Source organism: Acanthochromis polyacanthus, chromosome 12, assembly GCF_021347895.1.
Source record: "Acanthochromis polyacanthus isolate Apoly-LR-REF ecotype Palm Island chromosome 12, KAUST_Apoly_ChrSc, whole genome shotgun sequence".
Lineage (NCBI taxonomy): Eukaryota > Metazoa > Chordata > Actinopteri > Pomacentridae > Acanthochromis > Acanthochromis polyacanthus.
Genome location: NC_067124.1, coordinates 15,945,407 through 15,965,523, shown reverse-complemented (window position 1 = coordinate 15,965,523; position 20,117 = coordinate 15,945,407). Strand labels below are relative to the sequence as shown.

Genomic DNA, 20,117 nt, shown 5'->3' with positions numbered 1-20,117 from the left:
GTAGGAAGTTATCATATCATTATCACACTTACAATAAAAAAAGCAATTCATTTTTATGTATTTTGTAAATTTTGTAAACAGAGTCACAGAGAGGGAGAAAACAACCAAACTGTCATTTTAGATTTATTTTTCAGTTGCAGGTAGATATAAATAAACAAATATGCATTAGCCATTGTGACTACTGAAGTAAATAGTTCTGATGGGAAACAGTTGAAAAAGTAAGACTTTTAAACAAATTCTTCACGTAACTTATCTTTCGGACACATACAGTATTACACATTTTTCATTTCCTCACGGCTTATTACACCCAGCTACAAAATTTCAATTGTGACAGTTGCTTTGGAAAATATTCAAACATACCATGCATACAAAATCATACATAAAAACAAGATGCTAGCAGAATTGTACCTGTTGGAAATAAACAAACAACTTGGGGTTCAAATGTGAGACGGTAAAGAAACCTGACAGCATGTCATAATTCAAAATGAAGACATATTACGATAAGCTTTTCTGTATTTAGCCTGTTTTATACATGATAGTTATGATGAATACATACTCGATATCATACTTGCTAATTTTTCAAGCCGGTCAGCCAATTTTTCTTTTTTATTTAGCTCAGCATTCTTTTCTTTCTGCAGCTTCTACAAAACCATCTCGTGACATGTCTCATTGCAGTGGAGCCCTGCTTTGCTTTCTGTGAATCCCCTCTGCCACCTTCATTATTTTAAGGGTTTGTATTGCTCTCTAGTTCCAGCATCCAACGAGTCTGACATTTTTTCTTTCCTAATTCTTTGCTTTTCCACTTTTGCCTCGACTCTCTTTATCTTCCTCTTTCTCTCTGTTTTCTGTGGCCTCTTCAGTAGTAGATGAATTCTTCCCCTTCACATCCAGCTCCGCTTCACTTTCCACCTCGTCGTCTTCTCCGCTGACCTCTCCGTTCACCTTCCTCTCTTCTGGTTGCTCGTCTTTTATTTTGCTCACATCCTCTGCCTCTTCTTGGTTGCTGGTGCTACTGCTGCTCCTGCCATTATCGTTCTCTTTTGTCTCGCTATCCGGCTCAGTCTTCTCTGGGTCACTGCTGTTTTCCGACTCCTTCACTTCCTCCCCTGTGTCTACATCATTAGCGTTGTCCTTCCTGCTCTTCTCCCCCTCACCACCACCACTACCACTGCCACTGTCTATGTCTGCCTTCTTCTCTTCTATATCTTTGTCTTGCTCCTTTTCACCCTCAGAAGACGTATGGTTTCCCCCTGTTTCTCTTCACTGTCCTGGGTCGTATCACTGTCAGATCCTTGCTCCTCACTTTTAACCTCCTCCTTACTCTCGTCTCTGACCTCCTCTTTCACTTCTTCATTCACCCCCTCCACTTTCTGCTCATCTGCTGCTGTTGCTTCTCCATCATTTTGCTCATCGGCTTCCTTCTTCTCGTCTCCTCTCTCTTTTTTTGTCTCCTGCTCTTCCTTCTTGTCCTCTTTGTTGGGGGAAGCATCTTCCTCTTCGGTGTTTTCAGAAGCAGCCTCCTCCTCCTTCTCTTCCGCCTTTTCCCCGTTCTCCTCCTTTGCATCGTCGGTATTAAGTTTCTGTAATGCAGTAATACCACAGAAACAAGTTACAGCTCTAAATATTTTAACAGGAACGCGACGTGCGATTGTATGATTCTCTCTGCAGTATCAGCTGATAAAATCAGCCAAAGCAAACATATATTCAAGATGATATAAGAGAAAGAATGACATGAAACAGAAGACCGAATGGGGCTGCAACATCTGATGATTACTTTTGTAATAATCGATTAATTGTTTTATCTATTAAACCCTAAAAAATGAGGAAAATGTTGATCAGTGTTTCTGAATGTTGGTCTCCATTCAAAAATATTCAGTTTACTGTCAACGATGAAGAAAGAAACCTGAGAATAGTCACATTTAAGAAGCAGCAATCAGAGAATTTGCATTTTATTCTTTCAAAAATGACTCACATTGGTTAAATAATTATCAAAATAGCGACTAATTTGATGTGAGGCTTCTAAAAGGTCACAACAAACAGAATGCACACATACGTCTGCTATGCACAGCGCTAAATGTTCATACCGCTTTATCTGGCTGGTCTTGGGGAGGTTTGCCTTCAGCATTTCCATCATCAGCCTTTGATTCCACATCATCTGGAAATAGAGAGATATTTTAACTGAGCATAGCAAATAAGAAGACAAGAAAAAAAAAGAGTTAAAGCACCTTAAAGTGTGACACTATGACCAAAAACCACGTGTTTCATCCTAAATGTGCGATACTGTGTCCTGAATGGGCTTGTCGTGGTCAGCAGCATAGAGTAAAGTCAAGGTTCCTGTTGTTCTGGTGTTAATACGAGACATTTATTCACATGAGTGTCAATAGATTTGACTTGCCTGGGCCCGATCAGACAAAATGGAGAGTCATGAAATGAGTCATGAAACAATATAAATTGCAAGTGAGATGCAGTTCTGGAGACTTGCAGAAGCATGATTTTGCAGTGAAAATGACAAATACTGCAACTACAATTATTATTTCTTTCAAATAGATGAATATATTGTGACGGCTGTTGTGCAGTGGCTTTATTTTCTCCATTCTTATGTAACTTGTCCCCATAAATTATCGTCTGTGCGCTCAGTGCTCTGCTTTTCAAGGCCCTGAATCCCAGATATCCCAGTCATACTAAATTAATTCATTTCAGAAATCCATAAAATCTGTCCTATAAATAAGGGAGCTTTTACTCATCTCCCACTGAGGGACTTGTTGAAATTAGCTTTTTACTCAGCTGCTGGGTCGTCAGGCTTCAACAAACACGGCACAAGAGTGACACCTGGTGGCGAAGAGGAAAAACACTCAGGAATATTTCCTGGAAGTAAACAACTTCTCCTCCAGACAATGGAAACGCGCCAGAGAGCCAGTAAATATTTAAAAAGCTCATTTAGTTATCGCAATGTCACACCGGATCATGAACACCATCATCATTACTAGCGACGGTGCAGTAATTATCCTAATCATCACCACAGGTATGGTAAGATAGGTGTTGTTTATAGGTGATATTTGGAATAATTTCCTGTCCAAGGCACATGTAAAAGAGTTAATTACCTAAAACTAGCAGATTGGTGGCACAGAATTACAAGAAAAATGACAGGATGACCCTTAATATCTTCCAGTTTTCCCTCATTTATTGTCTGAACATCTGTATACTGATACTGTGAGTCCTGGTGTTTAAATGAAAGCATCAGACTGCAGCTTCACACTCCCTTCTACTGAAGCAATCAGCTCAGCAAGACAGGTTTGTTGGAGTGCAAAATGAATATATGGCATCTCAGTTTTCCTGTGAGCATGTGCATCACAGGCCTTGCAGTAATTAACCCTAAACATCATAAGAGGAATACAACTATACGCTCCGATAAACAACATAATTACACACTTGTTTTGAAACACTGGATGAGACTGAAATTTCCAATCAGAAATAAGCAGCAAAAGAGTGGCAAATAGAAAAAAAATAAAAATAAAAAACTGAACAGTGTGTAATTAATGCCTTTAATATTAGTTTCTCTTTCTACGCACAACAGTTACAGAAGAAAAATGACTCGAGTAGAGATTAGAAGAGTTTATGGAGACATTTAATGCATTTCAAATGCAAAACTGATTGAAGTTTAGCCATGGTGGGAGATGAAACGGTATGGTAATAATAACGGACCTCTTTAAGAATATTTTATGGAAATCACCCGCATTCATTAACAGCAAGGGCCAAGCGACTGAGTGTAAGCAGTAAGCAGTGGATGAGCTGCTATGACTCTAAACATCTTAACGTGATTTGAGGATGAGGCACAGGCTCATGAAAATGCTAAATCAAATTAAATACAATATTTAGAATCTCCCCTTCTTGCTCTTCATTAAATCCGGTAGATTTGGGTTCTGGCATTGCAAGTGGTTGGATGTGTGTGCGCAAGCGAGTGTGAAATATGAGTCTGTCTTTTTTTAAAAAAAAATTCATAATCAGGCAAACACACACATTATTTCTTACATTGCTGGCTCAAACACAGGAAGCGCACACGCAGATTTCAGAGCTGAAGCTGCGTCTCATCCATCAGAATGAGGTAAAACAAGGATGCAACTGTAAGTGGGTATAATTACTCATATATATGGCTGCTGCTGTTATTATCTTGGAAGGTAAAGTTATAGATGACTGTTGTTCTAGAGACGTGTAATAAAACACAGCTGAAGATGAAGTGACAGCCTGGATAGATAATCTTCCACTTCTCAACAAGCAAACACACACATATATACACTATTAAACAGAAGTGTGCACATCGCTGTGCCAAGTCAAAATATTCACACTTGTATTAACGTAATTTACTCAAAATTACTTAGGTTAAATAGTGGTGATGCAATATTAAAAACAAACAAAAAACGGTTTAGAGTCACTATATTAAAGTACAGCCCCCACAGTAAGAAGTCGACAGAAGTCAGTAATTACTGAGATTCAAATATTTTCCTTTCCTTTTTTTTGTTGTAATTTGCATGCCCATTTTTTATTTTCGATGGAGAGATGAGTCTTTTTCTGGAGAGATGTTCTGCCATTCATCAGAGGCATTTTTTATTTCAGTGACTCTTGGAGGGGTTGTGTTAATCTGCCTTCCTCTCCTTCCCCAGAGGATCTATTTGATTCAAATCAGTCGACAAAGGTCATCGTTTAACCTTTTTTTCTTATTTAAAAACTCAGAAATTTTTTGGCTTTGCATTGTTCTCATGCTTCAATATTCCTCTTCTGCCAAGTTTCTGCAGATGAACAATCATCTTGTCAGACCGGATTTACATTCATCCTCAGATATTTATAGTACATCTGTTAATGTCATCAGCAGCACCACAGCATCACACTTCCATCTCCGTGCTTCACTGTCAGGACTATGCTTTCACTGTGGTAGCACTGGTCAGTTTCACCCCAAACATGCTGGACTTCATCCGTTGTTTAATTCGTTTTGACATAACCTGGCCGGACAATGTTCCCCCAAGGCTTCAGGCTTCTTTTCATGTTTCTTAAACAAACTTTGCAGTTTTTTGCTCAATAGCTAACAAGGGTGTTTTTCCTCAGATGACGTCCATAGTGCCTGAGCTGTCATGGAAATTGTAATCTATCTATTTTTTCTGTTGTTTTTTTTTTTCCAAAACTAGACTGAGGAAGTAGAGCATTGCCTGTCATGTTATTTTAGAGAGCTGACCACCACAGCTCTGATCAGGGGTTCCTGCTTCATCTCTGTTTCGAATGACTTTTAGGTGATCTTCCTAAATGCGTTTTCGCCTTTGTGAAGCCTCACAATCACATTTTCAGGTCCATTTCTTTTCGATACGGAGCCATGATGCAGACACGCAGATAGACACAGCAACTAAGGCCAAAGCTGGGAAATATTCAGGTGTTTACAGTTCATTTATAACTATTTTCATGCAATAACTGGAAATCACAAATGTACTCAATTCAGTTATTGCTGGGTTTTGTGTCAGGGATCGCAGATGGATTCACTTTTGTTGCATTAAGTTCTGTATTTTCAGTACATCTTTCTAGCATATCTGTTACAAAATACTCTACTTGTCAACTTAAAGATTATAATGGCACAATCACCGAAAGGAGACACTATTTAGAGTGATTCAACATTTAAGTGATGTTGCTCCGATGAAACTTGAACCTGAGATACAAAAACCTGCCAGAGAATAGCTCTTTAAAATTTTGCTTCCAGCATAATGTAGACAAACACACGCATCTTCTTATTTCTGCTACTGGATGTAGGGGTTTGCTGCTTTCTTGTCTTGTTTATTTACATTTTAACAATGAGTCTAAGCTTAGCAGGGTGTCGGAGGATGAACGAACATGGGAACAAAGCTTTTCGTTTGTTGGACGGAACAAAAGAATTGCTCTTTAATATCTTGTTTAAAATGTGTTTCAACCCAGAAGGAAGTATTTTTGGGTTAAAGTCAAACAGTGATCAGGCTTTTGACTCCACAGGACACCAAAGCAGACACACCAGGACATTTTGTAAAATGACTACACTGCTGGTTGTAATATTGTGCAAATTATTTATTCCAGTTTCGCCGAAAGCTGACATGTCACATTTCCAGAAATCAGAAAACACTCTCAGTCTTGTGGCACTTCTGGAAAATCTTATGAATACAGCTTTGAGATGTGACATCAAAACAATGTTTGTGACAGTTTTCCACTTAGAAAATGCGGAAAAATGAAACAAAACGATGGAAAATGATGCACACAACTGCTCTTTACCTTATTTGTTTTTGATTTACTTTTGTTTTGTCAATGTATTCCTTGAAAAGAAAGAGATACGGAACAAACTAAAGCCTCTGTCACGATGACTTATTTGGGTAAATGTTGGTTTTTACAGCTTTTTTGAAGCAAACATTCATCATGAGACATTCAGGCGAACTCTGCCTTAAAAGCATCTGGGAAAGATGTGTTCTTGGAAATCCTCTGAATGCCACGGTCTATATTATCGCTGGTTTTATTTTGTTTGTTTGGTTTTTTTTCCCTGACTGCACAAGAGCAGAATCTTTGCTCTTTCAAAGTCACTTCTCAAAAATCAACCCCTTAATAGCAGAGGTTGCGCTATAAAATCAAATAAACCTCTGGTTTACACGGCACAGTATGTTTAGAAACTAAAGCGTTGAAAAATCGCTGATGTGGCCTCCGTGAGCCAATTCTACATTCAGTGGATTAGCTCTGTTGTATTGAATAAACACTGGAGTGCTGAAATACGACTTAATGTACTTAAATCACTGCGCACAACACCGCTTGTATATCAGCACACAGTACAGTATATTGCTTATTTACACCTAGCTGATTTAATCCACTCAGCCCATGCTTGAGTTATAGTGGGGTGTAAAACAACATGGGTAGTAACTCTGAATGGTAATTATGAAATGTTGCCACTCAGCAAGTGTGCTCCAGTCACTGACCAGGGTCCTGTTAAAACGTTGAGTTTATAGTGATGTGACGGGAGAAAAAAAACAATCCAGCTGCTGAGTGCAAAATCGGAGAATGTGATGACTGAGCATTTGGAACTCTTTCTTACGCATAGAAACAATATATTTTCATGTAATTCACAGGTTTATAAGGCAGAGGAGCCCACAGGTAAGGTTTTAAGAGAAGATTCAGTGTAGCTGTGATAATAACATGCACTAGCTTCTTCATTACATAACATCACATACAGCATAACTTGATGTTTGCGATGCTGATCATTTGTGACTCAAATGCCACCTCAGCAGTTCTGTTGTAGTGGATTAAATGCTCACACACACTTGAGTTCACTTGCTGCGAGGAGCATCAGCAAAAACAGTTCAATCAGATGCTGTCTGTATTGTAAGAACAGAATGATCCAGCTGTTTTGGAATTTTACTACAAGTTAATCGACATGTTGCTGCTGTCATGTGTCCAATATTGACGCCAATTATTAGTTATCAAGCAAATCAATATTTGCAACAGACATACATTTACAGTAAAAATGAAAATCTTGTCAACAAAATTTAGAAAAAAAAAAACCCACAAATGCCTTCGGTTGCTAAACATTTTTACACATGTTCAGTCAAACGAGAACATTTACCCTGAAGTCTTAATTGGCTAAAACTTGAGACTAACGCATCAAGCACTTTCTGAGATCATTATTTATTAAATTATTTGCTGAGCTACATTGAAATTTGAAGCTTTTTTTTTGGATGATCAAAGAAGCGACTCTTCAGGCAAAAAAGTTTTCTTTAAAAAAAAAAAAAAAATCTCATGTTTTGAGATGGAATGACCCAATGAGGCAGCTGCTTAAGAGCCAAGATAGTGTTTTCTTCATTGAATTCATACTTTTGGTATTGATTTTGGATCTAAATATGATGGAAGGAGTTAAAAGAGAGAATGAGGATGTCTGTGCAGTATTGTGTTTGTAAAGTAAAAATATGTAATCAATATATTGCATTTTATTGCTGCATAATGAGTCAATAGAGATTGTGTTCAAAATTAACTTCATGAGGATTCGATTACAAAAAATGATTCTACTGATAATCAAAAAATTACTGAATATTGCATCCCATAATAGGAGCAATAATTGATGGACCTCTGGGCTTAATCTCTACTAAAACCTTAAAGTTTGAATTTCTTGGTTTCTGTTGCTAATATTTTGAACTTCAGTTTGTTGCTTGTGTAAGTCCTTTACATTAATGTTTGTTTCCAGCATGCATCTGCACAAACTCAATAAATATCATGCACTTTTACTCCAGAGTGGAAAATTCCTCTTATCTGCTGTCGTGTGCAGCCCAGTGCTTAGATGGCTTTGACATTAAATCAAAGGAAAACTCTGCTTAACAATGTTGCAGTCAGACAGGCAGAGTAATATTTATAAAGGTCATGGCTTCAGTTAAATTTTTAAATAATTCACAGAACATGTTCTCTCTCACCTTTTTTTCCCCCCACAGTTCCTTGAAATTTAACCATCCAGAATCTTCATTATAAACGTTTAGATCTGAATGGCTTTGGTCTAATGAGTGGAATACAAGCACATAATAAAACTGGATTCTCTTTCTCTTTTCTACACAACAGCGCATATGACTATTCTAGATGAAAATGCACTAAAGTCTTTGTAACCAATGACTTCACTGACACTGAATCCAGTTGCACATTTAAATGACAAAAACAAAGAAGAATTTAGAGCAATACTTTAGCCAATTGTGATGAAACGTCCAAAAACCACGCAACAATTCAATGCATTCTAACTGACAAAGCATTTTGCAGCTCCTGGACCCGGCTGTCACGCATGACGTAAACTTCAGACATCTACAAATGCCGGTTATTTACTCGTCGCGTGTCAGAGCCGCTTCAGTGTCTCAGGCTGCAGATGCTTCTATCACAGCTACTCACATGTGTGTCTGCTCAGCTCAACCTCCAAAAAATACTCTAAGCAGACCAGATTAGAAGTGACAGACACGAGGAAAATATGTGTCATTGAAAGTGTCACACATTAGCCTAACCCTATACTCCGTGTGTCACAGCCGGCACTGTTGTATGTCACAGCTGAAACACTTGTTAACAGATTAATGTGACAGATTAGAGAGGCTACCCTGCTCTTTAATCCAGTAATCCTGCATCAAAGGGTCATGAAGAACCTTTTTTCTGCTGCACTGAAAATGGGGAGATGAAAGTAGGGAACTGAAGAACGCAGGAAGGGCAGACAAGGACGGCCGTGTTGTCTGAAATGTGACATAACACGCACACACACACACACACGAATGCTTTAAGTCACACTTTCTAGGAACTTTGCAAGTGAAAAAAAAATCTGCCTTCAAGTATTGCATCTCTCATCCCTCGCTGCTGCTTAGCCTCTTTTTTGACACGATTTAAGACACACGGTCTCTTTGTGTACACGTCTGCTGCCTCCCTACGCTGGTTTGAACCCTGATTCACTCTGACAGGCATTATAGATACATATGCTAACAGGGCTAATTCCCCGAGGCAGCATCGCAGTTTATGACACCAGAGGCAGGAGGCTGATCTTGCTGGATGTGCAAAAGCAAAGACACACATAAACAGACACACACACACACACACACACACATGCATGCACACTCTCATTCAACTTGCAAATAATACCAGGAATGTTTTCATTTTTATTTTTTGATTTTGTGTGTGTGTGTGTGTGTGTGTGAGTGACTTCAAATCAAAGTCCCTTCAAGGAAACTCGTGGGAGTGAAAATAATGTGCATCTTTCATGTATAAATTGAACCGGCTCCTGCTCCGTTCTAAAGACGAAGCCCAGCGCATGAAAAGGAGGCATTGGTGCTATTCAGAACGTGAGGTTTTGTGTAAAACTGGATGCCCTTGAGGTTTCAATGCAGGCACTGACAGACTCACCTGAGCTATCTGGAACTCACCGTCCCTAGACTGACATGTGTTAGACAAAAGACTGAAACACTGACATGGCTCAGTAGGTGTGCTAAATACGAGCAGCCCAAAGCCCTGCTGTTGTAAAATCTATTAACCGGTGCTGCGTTCAGATTTTTTCCAAGAAGCCACTTTTACCATCTTGTTGGGTTCCGTGCTGCTGATACTGCAAAGAGTCTCCCAAAAGATTTCCTAGAGCACACCATGGGAGCACTAGTTGGACTCACAGCACAGTTAATCATGGCTGCTGGGTCGCTTGCAGGCGCACAGGTCATTTATATCATTGTAAGCTATGATTTAACTCTAATAATCTACAAGTATGCTGCGTTAAAACTATGCAATGCATACGAGCTACTTAATGTAACAGAATAATAATGCCTCCTTGGGTTTAATTAGTAGCCCCACTCATTAATGCATGCAAAGAGGTTTCGAAAAGTTCAGATAATCAGCAGATTTTCCTTCCTCCCTCCTATCTTTGCCTCTGTCCTCGCTCCTCTTGCGCATACCTTTCTGTCAGTCCCTCCTTCTTCGAGTACAAGCCTCTTTTGTTGATTTTCTGAGCAGCAATTTGGCCCCAGCAAAGGGCACGGGCAAGTAAAAATCTGCTTTGATGACTCTAAATGGAGAGATTATCCAAATGAAGGGCAATTATCCAAACCCCACCCATCCCTCCAGCCTTCAATATCTGTCTCTGCTTTTATTTTTTTCTTCCTCCATCCAGCACTCAGGCAGCATCATCTCAGGCTATTCAATATATTCACTGTTTGATTCCAGCTCCTGGATATTCCTCTTTCTTCCCTTCTCCTTCCTCATCATGTCGACCTTTTATCCCCTCTTCTTTAACCTTTATGTTCTCTACTCTTTACATCCTGCCTCCTCTCCTCTTCCTCCTTTTCTGCCTTTTTCCTCACTCCTGCTGCTTTTGCTTCGTCTCCCTCCTCTTCTCGAGGGAGCCATTAACCGAACCGGCCACAAAGAGAACATTTATTTCTATTTCGGGGTTAGCAACAACTGCTAATTGCTTCCATACAAACTGAACGTGTTTTTGAAAGCTGACACCGGCCAAATTGGGGCAATAATTTACCCGACTTAAAAGACCTCAGAACGTGGAGCTATGTTGGGTGAAGCGTACGACAGGCTATGTGTCTTGTTGGTTAAGTCTTTTAAGCCAGACGTCTTTGTTATAGTAAGTTCAAATTCATTCAATGACCTTTGCTGCATGACTTGTCGCACCTCCTCCCCATCGTCTTTGCTGTCACTCACCGCTGTGTTCACTCTAATGAAGCAGAAAAGTTAGAAGCTTTGCAATACAGCAGACAGAAACTGCTGGAGTTATCCTCAGTCTGGCTCCCAGGAGCTGATAGACAGTGAATAATGGGGGCTAGCATACCCACACACACACACTCACTCTAACCTCCCTGTCACAGCAGAGTCAGTACAGACCAGAGGGAGAATCTCAAGTTACGGGGTCACTCGGTCTCATTTGTCTTCTCTCTCCATCATCGGCTCGCTCTTCTAAATGCCTTTCGGTCTGAACATCTCTCTTCCTCCTCTTCATTTGTCACAAATACATTTATAATGACATGACACCTTTATAATAATCTTTTGTGTTTGTTCCAGTGTTCCGGCACATCGGAGATCTGAAGTGTGGCTTTCATGCTGCATTCTTTCCACAGCCTCTGCCAGTCGGCCAACTTTTCTGGCCGCGTTCCTGTTTGGCACCCGAGTGGGATGCGTTTAGCTCATAGCCAGCCGGGGCAGGATTTCCCCCGAAGGGAAGAGAACACCAAAAACACCTCTGTGCTGCTGTGAATCACCACACAAAGGTGATGTGAACAGTGCGTTCCTGCTGAGACGCTAAATATCAACACTAAACTTGGCTGCTGTCAAAATGCTAATAGGTGCAGACTGAATTTGTTTTTGATGTTTAACTGAGAGCTTCCATTTGTTTTTGGGCAAATAGTGTTTTAGATTTGATTTTCTTTGACAGAAACATCCTCCTGTATCTTGGCTGTAGTGAATTCAGCACCTTGGACAGAGTCAGACCGCATCACATACACTGCCCTGCTCTGAAACCAAACAAACGAGCAAAATATTGCATCTTGCTACTGTGACAGCATTTGGAAGAGATTTTATAGGTCAAACAGTGAAGAGCGCATGAGGACGTGAAATCCTCTCAAAGGCATTCAAACAGCCTGACGCTGTGCCTGCTCTTGTTTTCTGAGCCGTCTGTCTGTTAATTTAATTTTTGGTCAATGTCACCCAAGGGGACCAATAACGCAACATGTTCTTCTGAACCCGCGAAACGACGTGAACCACAATCTGATACAGAGGATTTTGAGGGTGACATTACGGTACACAAATGCTACACACACTCGCTCGCTCCTCAATCCTCTCTTTTGATGCAAAATGCCAGCTCCCCTGGACCACAGACGCTAATTCTCCACACTCCTCTGGGCTGCTGCTATCAACTCTTCCTCCAGAGCTGTAAACATCCATCAGGAGTCAGGCGCTGACGTAATGTGCCTCAAAATCTACAGTCATTTCAATGCAAAATTTAAAAAATTTTTAAAAAAAATGTTTTTCATTTCTTAACATATTCATAGAAAAACAGCTGCAGGGAACCAAAAGCAACAAAACCTCTCATTGTTGAGACGAATCCCAGCTGCTACTGAGCACAAAAAGTAAAGACAAAGTTCCTGCAGGACATTAAAATACACGAATCACGAGCCCAGAAGATGATGTAATGTGTTTCTTGTAATAATGGTTAATGTCATCATGCCAGACCTACTTTCAAGAGTTCCTGCTTTATATCCTGTAGAGCAACAGCGCCACTGTGTGGATGTTTGAGAATGTAGCAGGTTACATAAGATTTTAAAGACAATGCATTACATCATACGCCTGTACACTGAATCTTATAATAGTGACAATATATGAGCTGGGTTTGTGAGTTATTTATGCTTTAAGACAATCCAAACATACCGACATGAAAAGGTTGGGTGTTAATTACTTTATGATACTGTGACAGTGTCTTGAAATGTGTCTATATTTTGCACAAGCACATGCAGTCAATTTATGATTATATTTATAGCGCATAAAGACAAATACTGAATAAAGAAACTGCTGGTGATAAAGGGAGAAGCACAAGAGTTATCTGTGATAATCTATGATAGTTTTGAGACGGCATGACAGAAAAGATAAACTAAGATTTTCTTAAATTGGTTTTACGTAACCCATAAACAGAAAGCAAGCATAAACAACTCAGCTAATTTAAGATGGTTGGTTAAATTTATATTAAAAAACAATCCTGTGAGCTTAAAGCTTCAGCCAACATAGATCTTATTTCTCCATTTAAAAGCACTTTGGCTCAATGTTCATTGTTGTAAATGCCATAAAGAAACAACGGCGCCTTAACGTGACTGATTAAATCAGATATCTGCTTTGTTTATCTCCAGAATATTCAACTAATCTCTTGAATTAATGAACCAACACACCTGCTGAGCTCCAAAGCCTCACTCACTCTGTAATCCCTCGGCTGCTTTGAAATTAGCAGGTATAGATACTCTATATTTAATTATTTTTAAGCTGGTCTACTGGTGTTTACCATTTTCAGCTGTGTCGAGAGTTAGGCTCTGTCCACTCCTCCTCTTCCTCATTGACAGCAGTCTGGCCTGAGAGATCTCTCTGACGATGGAGGACAGATGCTCCTTACTGGTGCCATTGTGGTTTGGAGGAGAAGCTTTGGATTCTCCATCTCCGCTGTCACTGCACCCAACCAAAGACTTATTCTGGGGGAAGTGGAAGTCAAATTTAGTCGATGAGAACAACAATAAAGGTTAATGTCCTACAGAAAAACATTAGGGACATCTCTGTATTATGTTAAAGTCAGTTGTTGCTCATTTTTGCTGCAAATGTTTATCTAAAACTCCTGGTTTGGAATTTTGACATAAATTCACGGAGATTTACTCAGAAAGGAGGAGGAGCAAAACAGGCGCTGGAGACAAGTACAGTCTAAAGAAAACAATGTGTTTTTTTCAACATTAAAGTAAAAACAATCAAGCAGACCACAAAATGTGCATCATATGGGCTCTGCACGATCAAGACTGTGCAATTTTGGAGAGCTTAGACACATAAGTCCACATAATACAACTCTAGCTCAGCCTTAAAATTCATTATTTGTTTTGCATGACAGATTACAGCAATAAAATTTTGCAGAAAACCAAAGCCCTACTCTAACTCCTTTGCACGTGTAGAGCAACAGCTTTCTGAGCAACTTGAGTTTGCAATCATCTGTAGAAATATCAGCCTAATAAATAATGTAAAAGCTGCATGAAATTCTTACATTCACACTTTGCTTGGAGAATCTGTAGATGGGTGGTAGAGAGTAAGCTTTCATTCTGTAAAAGAAAACAGACAAAAAAAAATCATTTTAATTCCATAAATATTTGATGTTAGAGCACTGATTCATGAACACGAAGCCAAAAAGCACTTCAGTAATTTAACTGGAAGTAGTTATAAAGCAGTGTACAGCGGAATTATAATGTTTAAATACTGTACAGTTTGATTACTCAGTTCTGCTGCTAATATAATATTAAAAGAAAACATGTCTACATTTAAGCTTTGTGTTTTTTATGTGCACGTGCAAAGTTAAACATAATAATTTAACCATGTTCTGCTTGTTAATTTTATAACACAAACAGAACCATAGTCATAGTGCTCTTTTTTTAAATTTCTACAACTTTTCATGAAGGACTCTGGACTCTAAATACTGATGGACGCAAATCTTGCATATGATCTAATGCTTCCAATGTTTAGATGAAAACAACTTTTTTTTTAAATGCTCTAAAAAAAATGTACTTTGTCTTATTGTCAAATATAACCTCTTTACATGTAAAACTGAAAAATGTAAAATTTCTGTCACAGTTGGTGCAATTTCACTGTTTATTTTTGTTTTGTTTTTTGTATCTGCATTGTAAGAGTGATGAGTGCAAAAAGCAAGAAAAGAAAAAGTTATCAAGGATTAAAGGAATCATTAATGACATTATTTATTATGATGCAGAGCTCTACAGTGAAAGATAAAAATAGAATAATCTAAATCCATTCAAACGTGGAATGCAAAGTAAATTTCATTTTTTTTTGCCCTATTTTTCTCAAGTAAAACACCAATATAATGAAAATTGCACATGTGTGACTGGTTAACTTTAAGCCTACATTTCAATCAACATGTTCTTTTTGTATAATTAGCTTAAGTTCATTACTTACCCTCTGACCCTCCTCGTTCCTCTGGGTTTAGTGAAGAGTAAATCACTGTAGGGAAGCTTCTTAAACCTTTCTCTGCCCACAGCCACATAAAGCTGACCGCTCTCCAGCTGATTCCCATTGCTCACCTGGTGGCCTTCGTAGGTGTAGAGACTGGAGACACAAAGAGAGTCAGAAGTCCAAGGGTGTTCATCAGGTGTTTGCTTCAGTGTACCAGCACAAGACACACTTTGTTGTTGAATGTCCTCATAAGACATTAAATGTTTTCTTTTGTCAAAAAGACAGTGTAAGTTCAAATGTATTCAGAAATGTTAAGAATGCAGTTTGAAGAAAAGCAGTTTCTCTTCTATTTACGCAAAATTAGGAATCATAGTATTAGAAAACTTAACAGGATCGTCTACTACAATGAAAGAATATGTGGTGCATGTCTGGTTAATATAGACTTCAATAGCTTCATTAAAACGTTACCTTCGCACACCCCCCAGGACTCTCAAGCCCATCTTCTCTGTGATCATTTCAAGTATTTTGTCAAACTGTCCCAGCATCCTCTGGTGGATCAGCAGCCTCATTGCAGGGTTCAGGACGTCCCCATTAGCCACCACGCTAAGTAGAGAAAACACAGAGCAGTGCCATAGACGGGTACACAAATTGGTGAAAGGTATCGGGAATTCATGACATTATCTTCCAAAAATTATATATTTTATCTAAATTAAGGGGTAAGTCAGCTCAGTATCTCTCCCAGTAACATCTGAAGTTTAGGACTGTGACAAAACAGTGTAAATGTGAGAAATTCAACTTACAAAACTGTGCACGGCTCCTTAATAGGTTTCAGGAATCGAGCTGACACAATGATTCTGTTCTGTGGCAGCGGTCTGGCCTGTAAGAGTGGGATCAGAAATCATCAGAAGTTGCACATGTCAACCATGCAGCAGCTCCAAAATCATTTAAGTTATCTGGCACACAAATTCTGAACAATAAAGCTCAAAGCGTGTCCTGACTTATTTCTGCTCCGTCATGAACTTCAGACTACAAAAAAGCATGATAGCTGCTGATAATCTAGTTAATAGGGAAACAATTAAGCTACCTTTAGATTCTAAATGTAGCTGTACATGCATGACAGTCAGCAGGGTTAATAATCTACAAAATTGAGAACCAGAGCCTCTAGTGGCACCAGGGTGAGGCAGCACAATGTGATCATTTTAAGTCATTTGTTTTCAGTGAACTAAGGTACAAAACAAAGATTGAGTGACTTCAAAAGCTTCTACTCCCAAAAGGTGAGAAAACAGCTCTTGTGCACATCAGAAGAATCTGACTCTGATCTCAGTGATGGCTAAGGAATTATCCCTCCGTGATGCTTTGAGGTTGCAAACGCTGAGCTCTGCAGGTCCTGTCCCATAACACCTGTAACCCACTGTGATTCTGAGACTCAGATCTGGATCCTGTGAGAGAGCAAGATAAGGGGGGAGGTTTATTAAAAGTCTTCCTGGGTCTCTGAGTGTAACCTGGCAACTCCAGTGTGAAGGGCCAGATGCAAAATTCCAAAACCTCCTCTTTAAAACAAACAGACATATTTAGGGGTGAAAAGTAATGAGAAGCAAAGCTAGCACACAAATATAGACGGCATAAAATACAACAAAATGATAAAGAGAGGCTCTGTTTAGTTTCAACTGTTTGCCTCGTAATTTATATAACTGCTGAAATTATCAAAAATTCTGAAATCTGCTGCTCATTTAAAATTGCATTTGCACTTCAAGTGTACCAGTAAACCGCAGAGACTGGCCTCACGCACCTCTCTAGTAACCGACCCAAGCCAGGAACAAACAGAAACCAGCATGGATCGGTCTCTGTGGAGCTATTAGATGCATAAGATCTGTTTTGCTATCAACGGTTATTTATATCGGCGTGATGTTTCATTGTACGGTGGACAGAAAGTTCCCTCGGCTCGTTACAGCGTCGCTGTTCAGATTCCGCCTGGCAACAAACAAGCCGAGGGAAACACCTTGTACTTTAAATGCAGCTCATTCTCCCCATCTTATCCAATTCCATCTACAGTATACACATGCCAGGTGCTGCAACATTATCAAGTCAGGCCTTAAATCTTAATTCAAGTCTTCATTGATTAGTCTTATACTACTTATAGGCAGAGTCAAGTGCATCCAATCACACACAGACCACCAAAAAAAGATTATTTCAAGTGGAAAAGGGGAAATTAAAGAGCAGCAGAAGACCTGGTATGAAGGGAAATGTTTCTTTAATGGTGCTGAAGTCAGAAGGTCAATCTAGATGGTACATCTAAAGCTTAAGACTTCATTGGTTTTTTCTGTAATGTGCCAAAAACATGTCAATAAGCACAAAAAAAAATACAAATTTGCTGACAAGCACATAGCCAGCTAAGAGTTCTCCTCATTAGCTGACCTACTCAGGCAGGTTAAGTGGGGTAGTGAAGGGGGAAGCAGGGTCCTTGTACACTAAATCAGCTCTTTTTATGCTTGCCAGGTAATCACAGCAGCGACAAGAAGCCTTTAAAGTTACCTGTGATGAATGCGGTTCATGCTAGCAGGCGAAACGACAAAATCAAGAACACATTGGCAAAAAGTCACGCAGAAAAAAAGAGAGAAATCAAGTTGTTTGGTTGATTCGGGGTTCTAGTAAGCATCTCTGTGCTTCCCTCAGAGTAGATTTTAATAATAAAAACAACTGCAGGTCATCCTCATGTGGAAAGAGGACCTGCAGTTGGCCTTTAAAATAGATGAGGCTGACTTTAAGCTGCTCCAGCTTTGGCTGTGACTTCATAGCTGGTGATTAAAGATGCATTGAAAGGAGGGATGATTATGATCCATAAATCAATAATGCATGGCCATTGAGACAACAACAAAGTGATTCTTTGCAGAGAACAATAGAGGGGGAATGCTAAACATAACACCTTCCTTAAAAGATCATTATAAAATCTTTACGCTGTGGGTGTTCCCAGATCCTCATGTATCTTGTATTTAGTGGCAGTTTCCAATGTTGAAAACTTGGACAGAGGGAAGGAAATTGTAGGTGAAACCCTGCTTAAAAAAAAAAACACTGCTGCTTTCATTCCTGTCTTCCACTAAATAAAAGGTGCATATGGTTCAAACACACATGACTGCAGAACCCCTAAGCAAATGATTCATCAATGTTTGAATTACCGTCAGTGTGGTTGTCATGTATTTGTTTATGACTACAACTTAGTGAGTCAAGTGTATCTGTGACTGATTACTGTATTAGAAGAAGCCAAAAATAGTAAAAAATAGGGAATTCCAGGTAGAACTATTTACAAATTCACACACTGTTTGCTGTTCTGCACTACACAACCACAGCTACTGTTGTGGAATTCAATATTACATTGCACTGACTGCACTTTTGATTGCATTCAAGAGTACTTTTACTTCTAACTTAACTCATTATTGTCATTCTGACTGAATTCCTGCTTGTTCTTGCGGCTCACCTGCACGGGAAGAGTCTGCAGCATCCTTTTCTTTCTGGAACCAATCTGCAGATAACTGCAAACAAAGCACGAAGTGAAGTAAGTTCATCACAGGCATGAATTCTGTAGCGTACAAATGTAGAAAAATTACAACATTTTACAAATTAGGCATGGGAATGTACAAACAAGCAACTTTAAAGTAGAGCTTAAACATTTTTTCTGGGTTTACGTTGCTGCTAGCTGTGCTGACATGACAGGAAAAGTAATAGAATTTCAAGTAAAACATATATTGTGCAGCTCTTTATAATGCAAAAAAGGAACACAGTTTTTAAGAGCAAGGTTAGTTGGTGAGTTACTCCTGCAATTATTATATCTTGCATTAGAACAGATTTTCCACACAATTCATCTACATTAAAGCAACAACGTGGAATATAAGAGCGACAGTGGGATCATGTGGAATAATAATCAGTTCTGCAGCAGCACAGTTTATGCACATCAAAAATACAAAAGTGTGGAGACAGTAGACAAACTTCATGCAACTGCTCCACCACTGCATTCTATGTATAACTGGCTGCACAAATCTCATTATCTGCTGTATAAGTCCTCTTATTTATAGGTCAGGTCAGAACACACTTCTCTACTGTACTGATCTCATTTGGCTCAAGCAGTGATTCAGCATCAGCGCAAAACTGTTGAGTCACATAAACTTTAAGACCGTGAGTCAGTTAATTTCATCTATATTACAGCCCACAGGAGGATGTTGGTTATTCCCGGACAGTATTTACGCATGCGTGAATTCTACTATACAGGCAACATTAAACATTATGTTGTTCTTACTCCAGCTTTTTGAATCTTTCCCTCCCAGCAGCCACGTACTGCTCCCCGCTCTGCAGGTTCTCCAAGCAGTCCACCTTATGTCCTCCTCTCGGCGTGTAGATGTTTCTCACCGCTCCGAACGGCGCTTGTATCCCGCCGGTGACTTCTCTGAGTAAAGTCTCAAAGTTGCACACTCTCTTTTCATTGATCACTATCCGGCGAGCCTCGTAGTAGGGGTCCCCGTTCCGAAACATGAAAAGGTTCTTCACCACGGGCTGCGACAGAAAGTTGGGCTTCTCCGAGCTCATCTTCGTGCGTAAAGCGAAAAAAAAAAGGCAGCGCAACAAAGATAAATATTCGCTTTAATCAGCTCACAACAGCTTGATCCCAATTGCGAAACAACAGCCAATAGGCCATTATAATGTCATTAGAGCTGCTGCATCCCTGTTAAATGTTCAGAGTTGAGTGGATCAGTGGAGTGGAGCAAGAAAACGCGGCACGCACGTCTCTGTTTGCGCGTAACAAGCTGCACACGAGGAAAGTTACTGATCAAAATTGTGAGCACATGCATGAAAGTGTTGATGTGTTCCAGAGTTCCAAATGTCATCCACCCTTAAGTTTTGCAGAATCCCCCTCCGCTGCGGTGCATGCGTGTTGCGCATCG

General features: G+C 39.5%; 2 protein-coding genes across 2 annotated transcripts in view; one reads left to right on the top strand and one right to left on the bottom strand.

Moving 5' to 3' along the window:
* nrsn1 (neurensin 1) overlaps positions 1-14,544 on the top strand; it is a 23,884-nt gene extending 9,340 nt beyond the window's left edge. Inside the window, exons 6-7 of the mRNA XM_022208030.2 lie at positions 639-730; positions 11,548-14,544. Of these exons, the coding sequence (XP_022063722.1) occupies positions 639-700 (62 nt within the window). The 3' untranslated portion in view covers positions 701-730; positions 11,548-14,544. The remainder of the gene's footprint in view (positions 1-638; positions 731-11,547) is intronic.
* Positions 108-20,117, bottom strand: LOC110960681 (doublecortin domain-containing protein 2-like). The gene is given in 10 exon segments (XM_022208028.2): positions 108-1,244; positions 1,247-1,580; positions 2,085-2,155; positions 13,532-13,715; positions 14,270-14,324; positions 15,190-15,339; positions 15,655-15,789; positions 15,987-16,063; positions 18,659-18,713; positions 19,475-20,117. Coding segments are annotated over 10 exon segments (1,809 nt in total). The 5' UTR covers positions 19,762-20,117; the 3' UTR covers positions 108-783.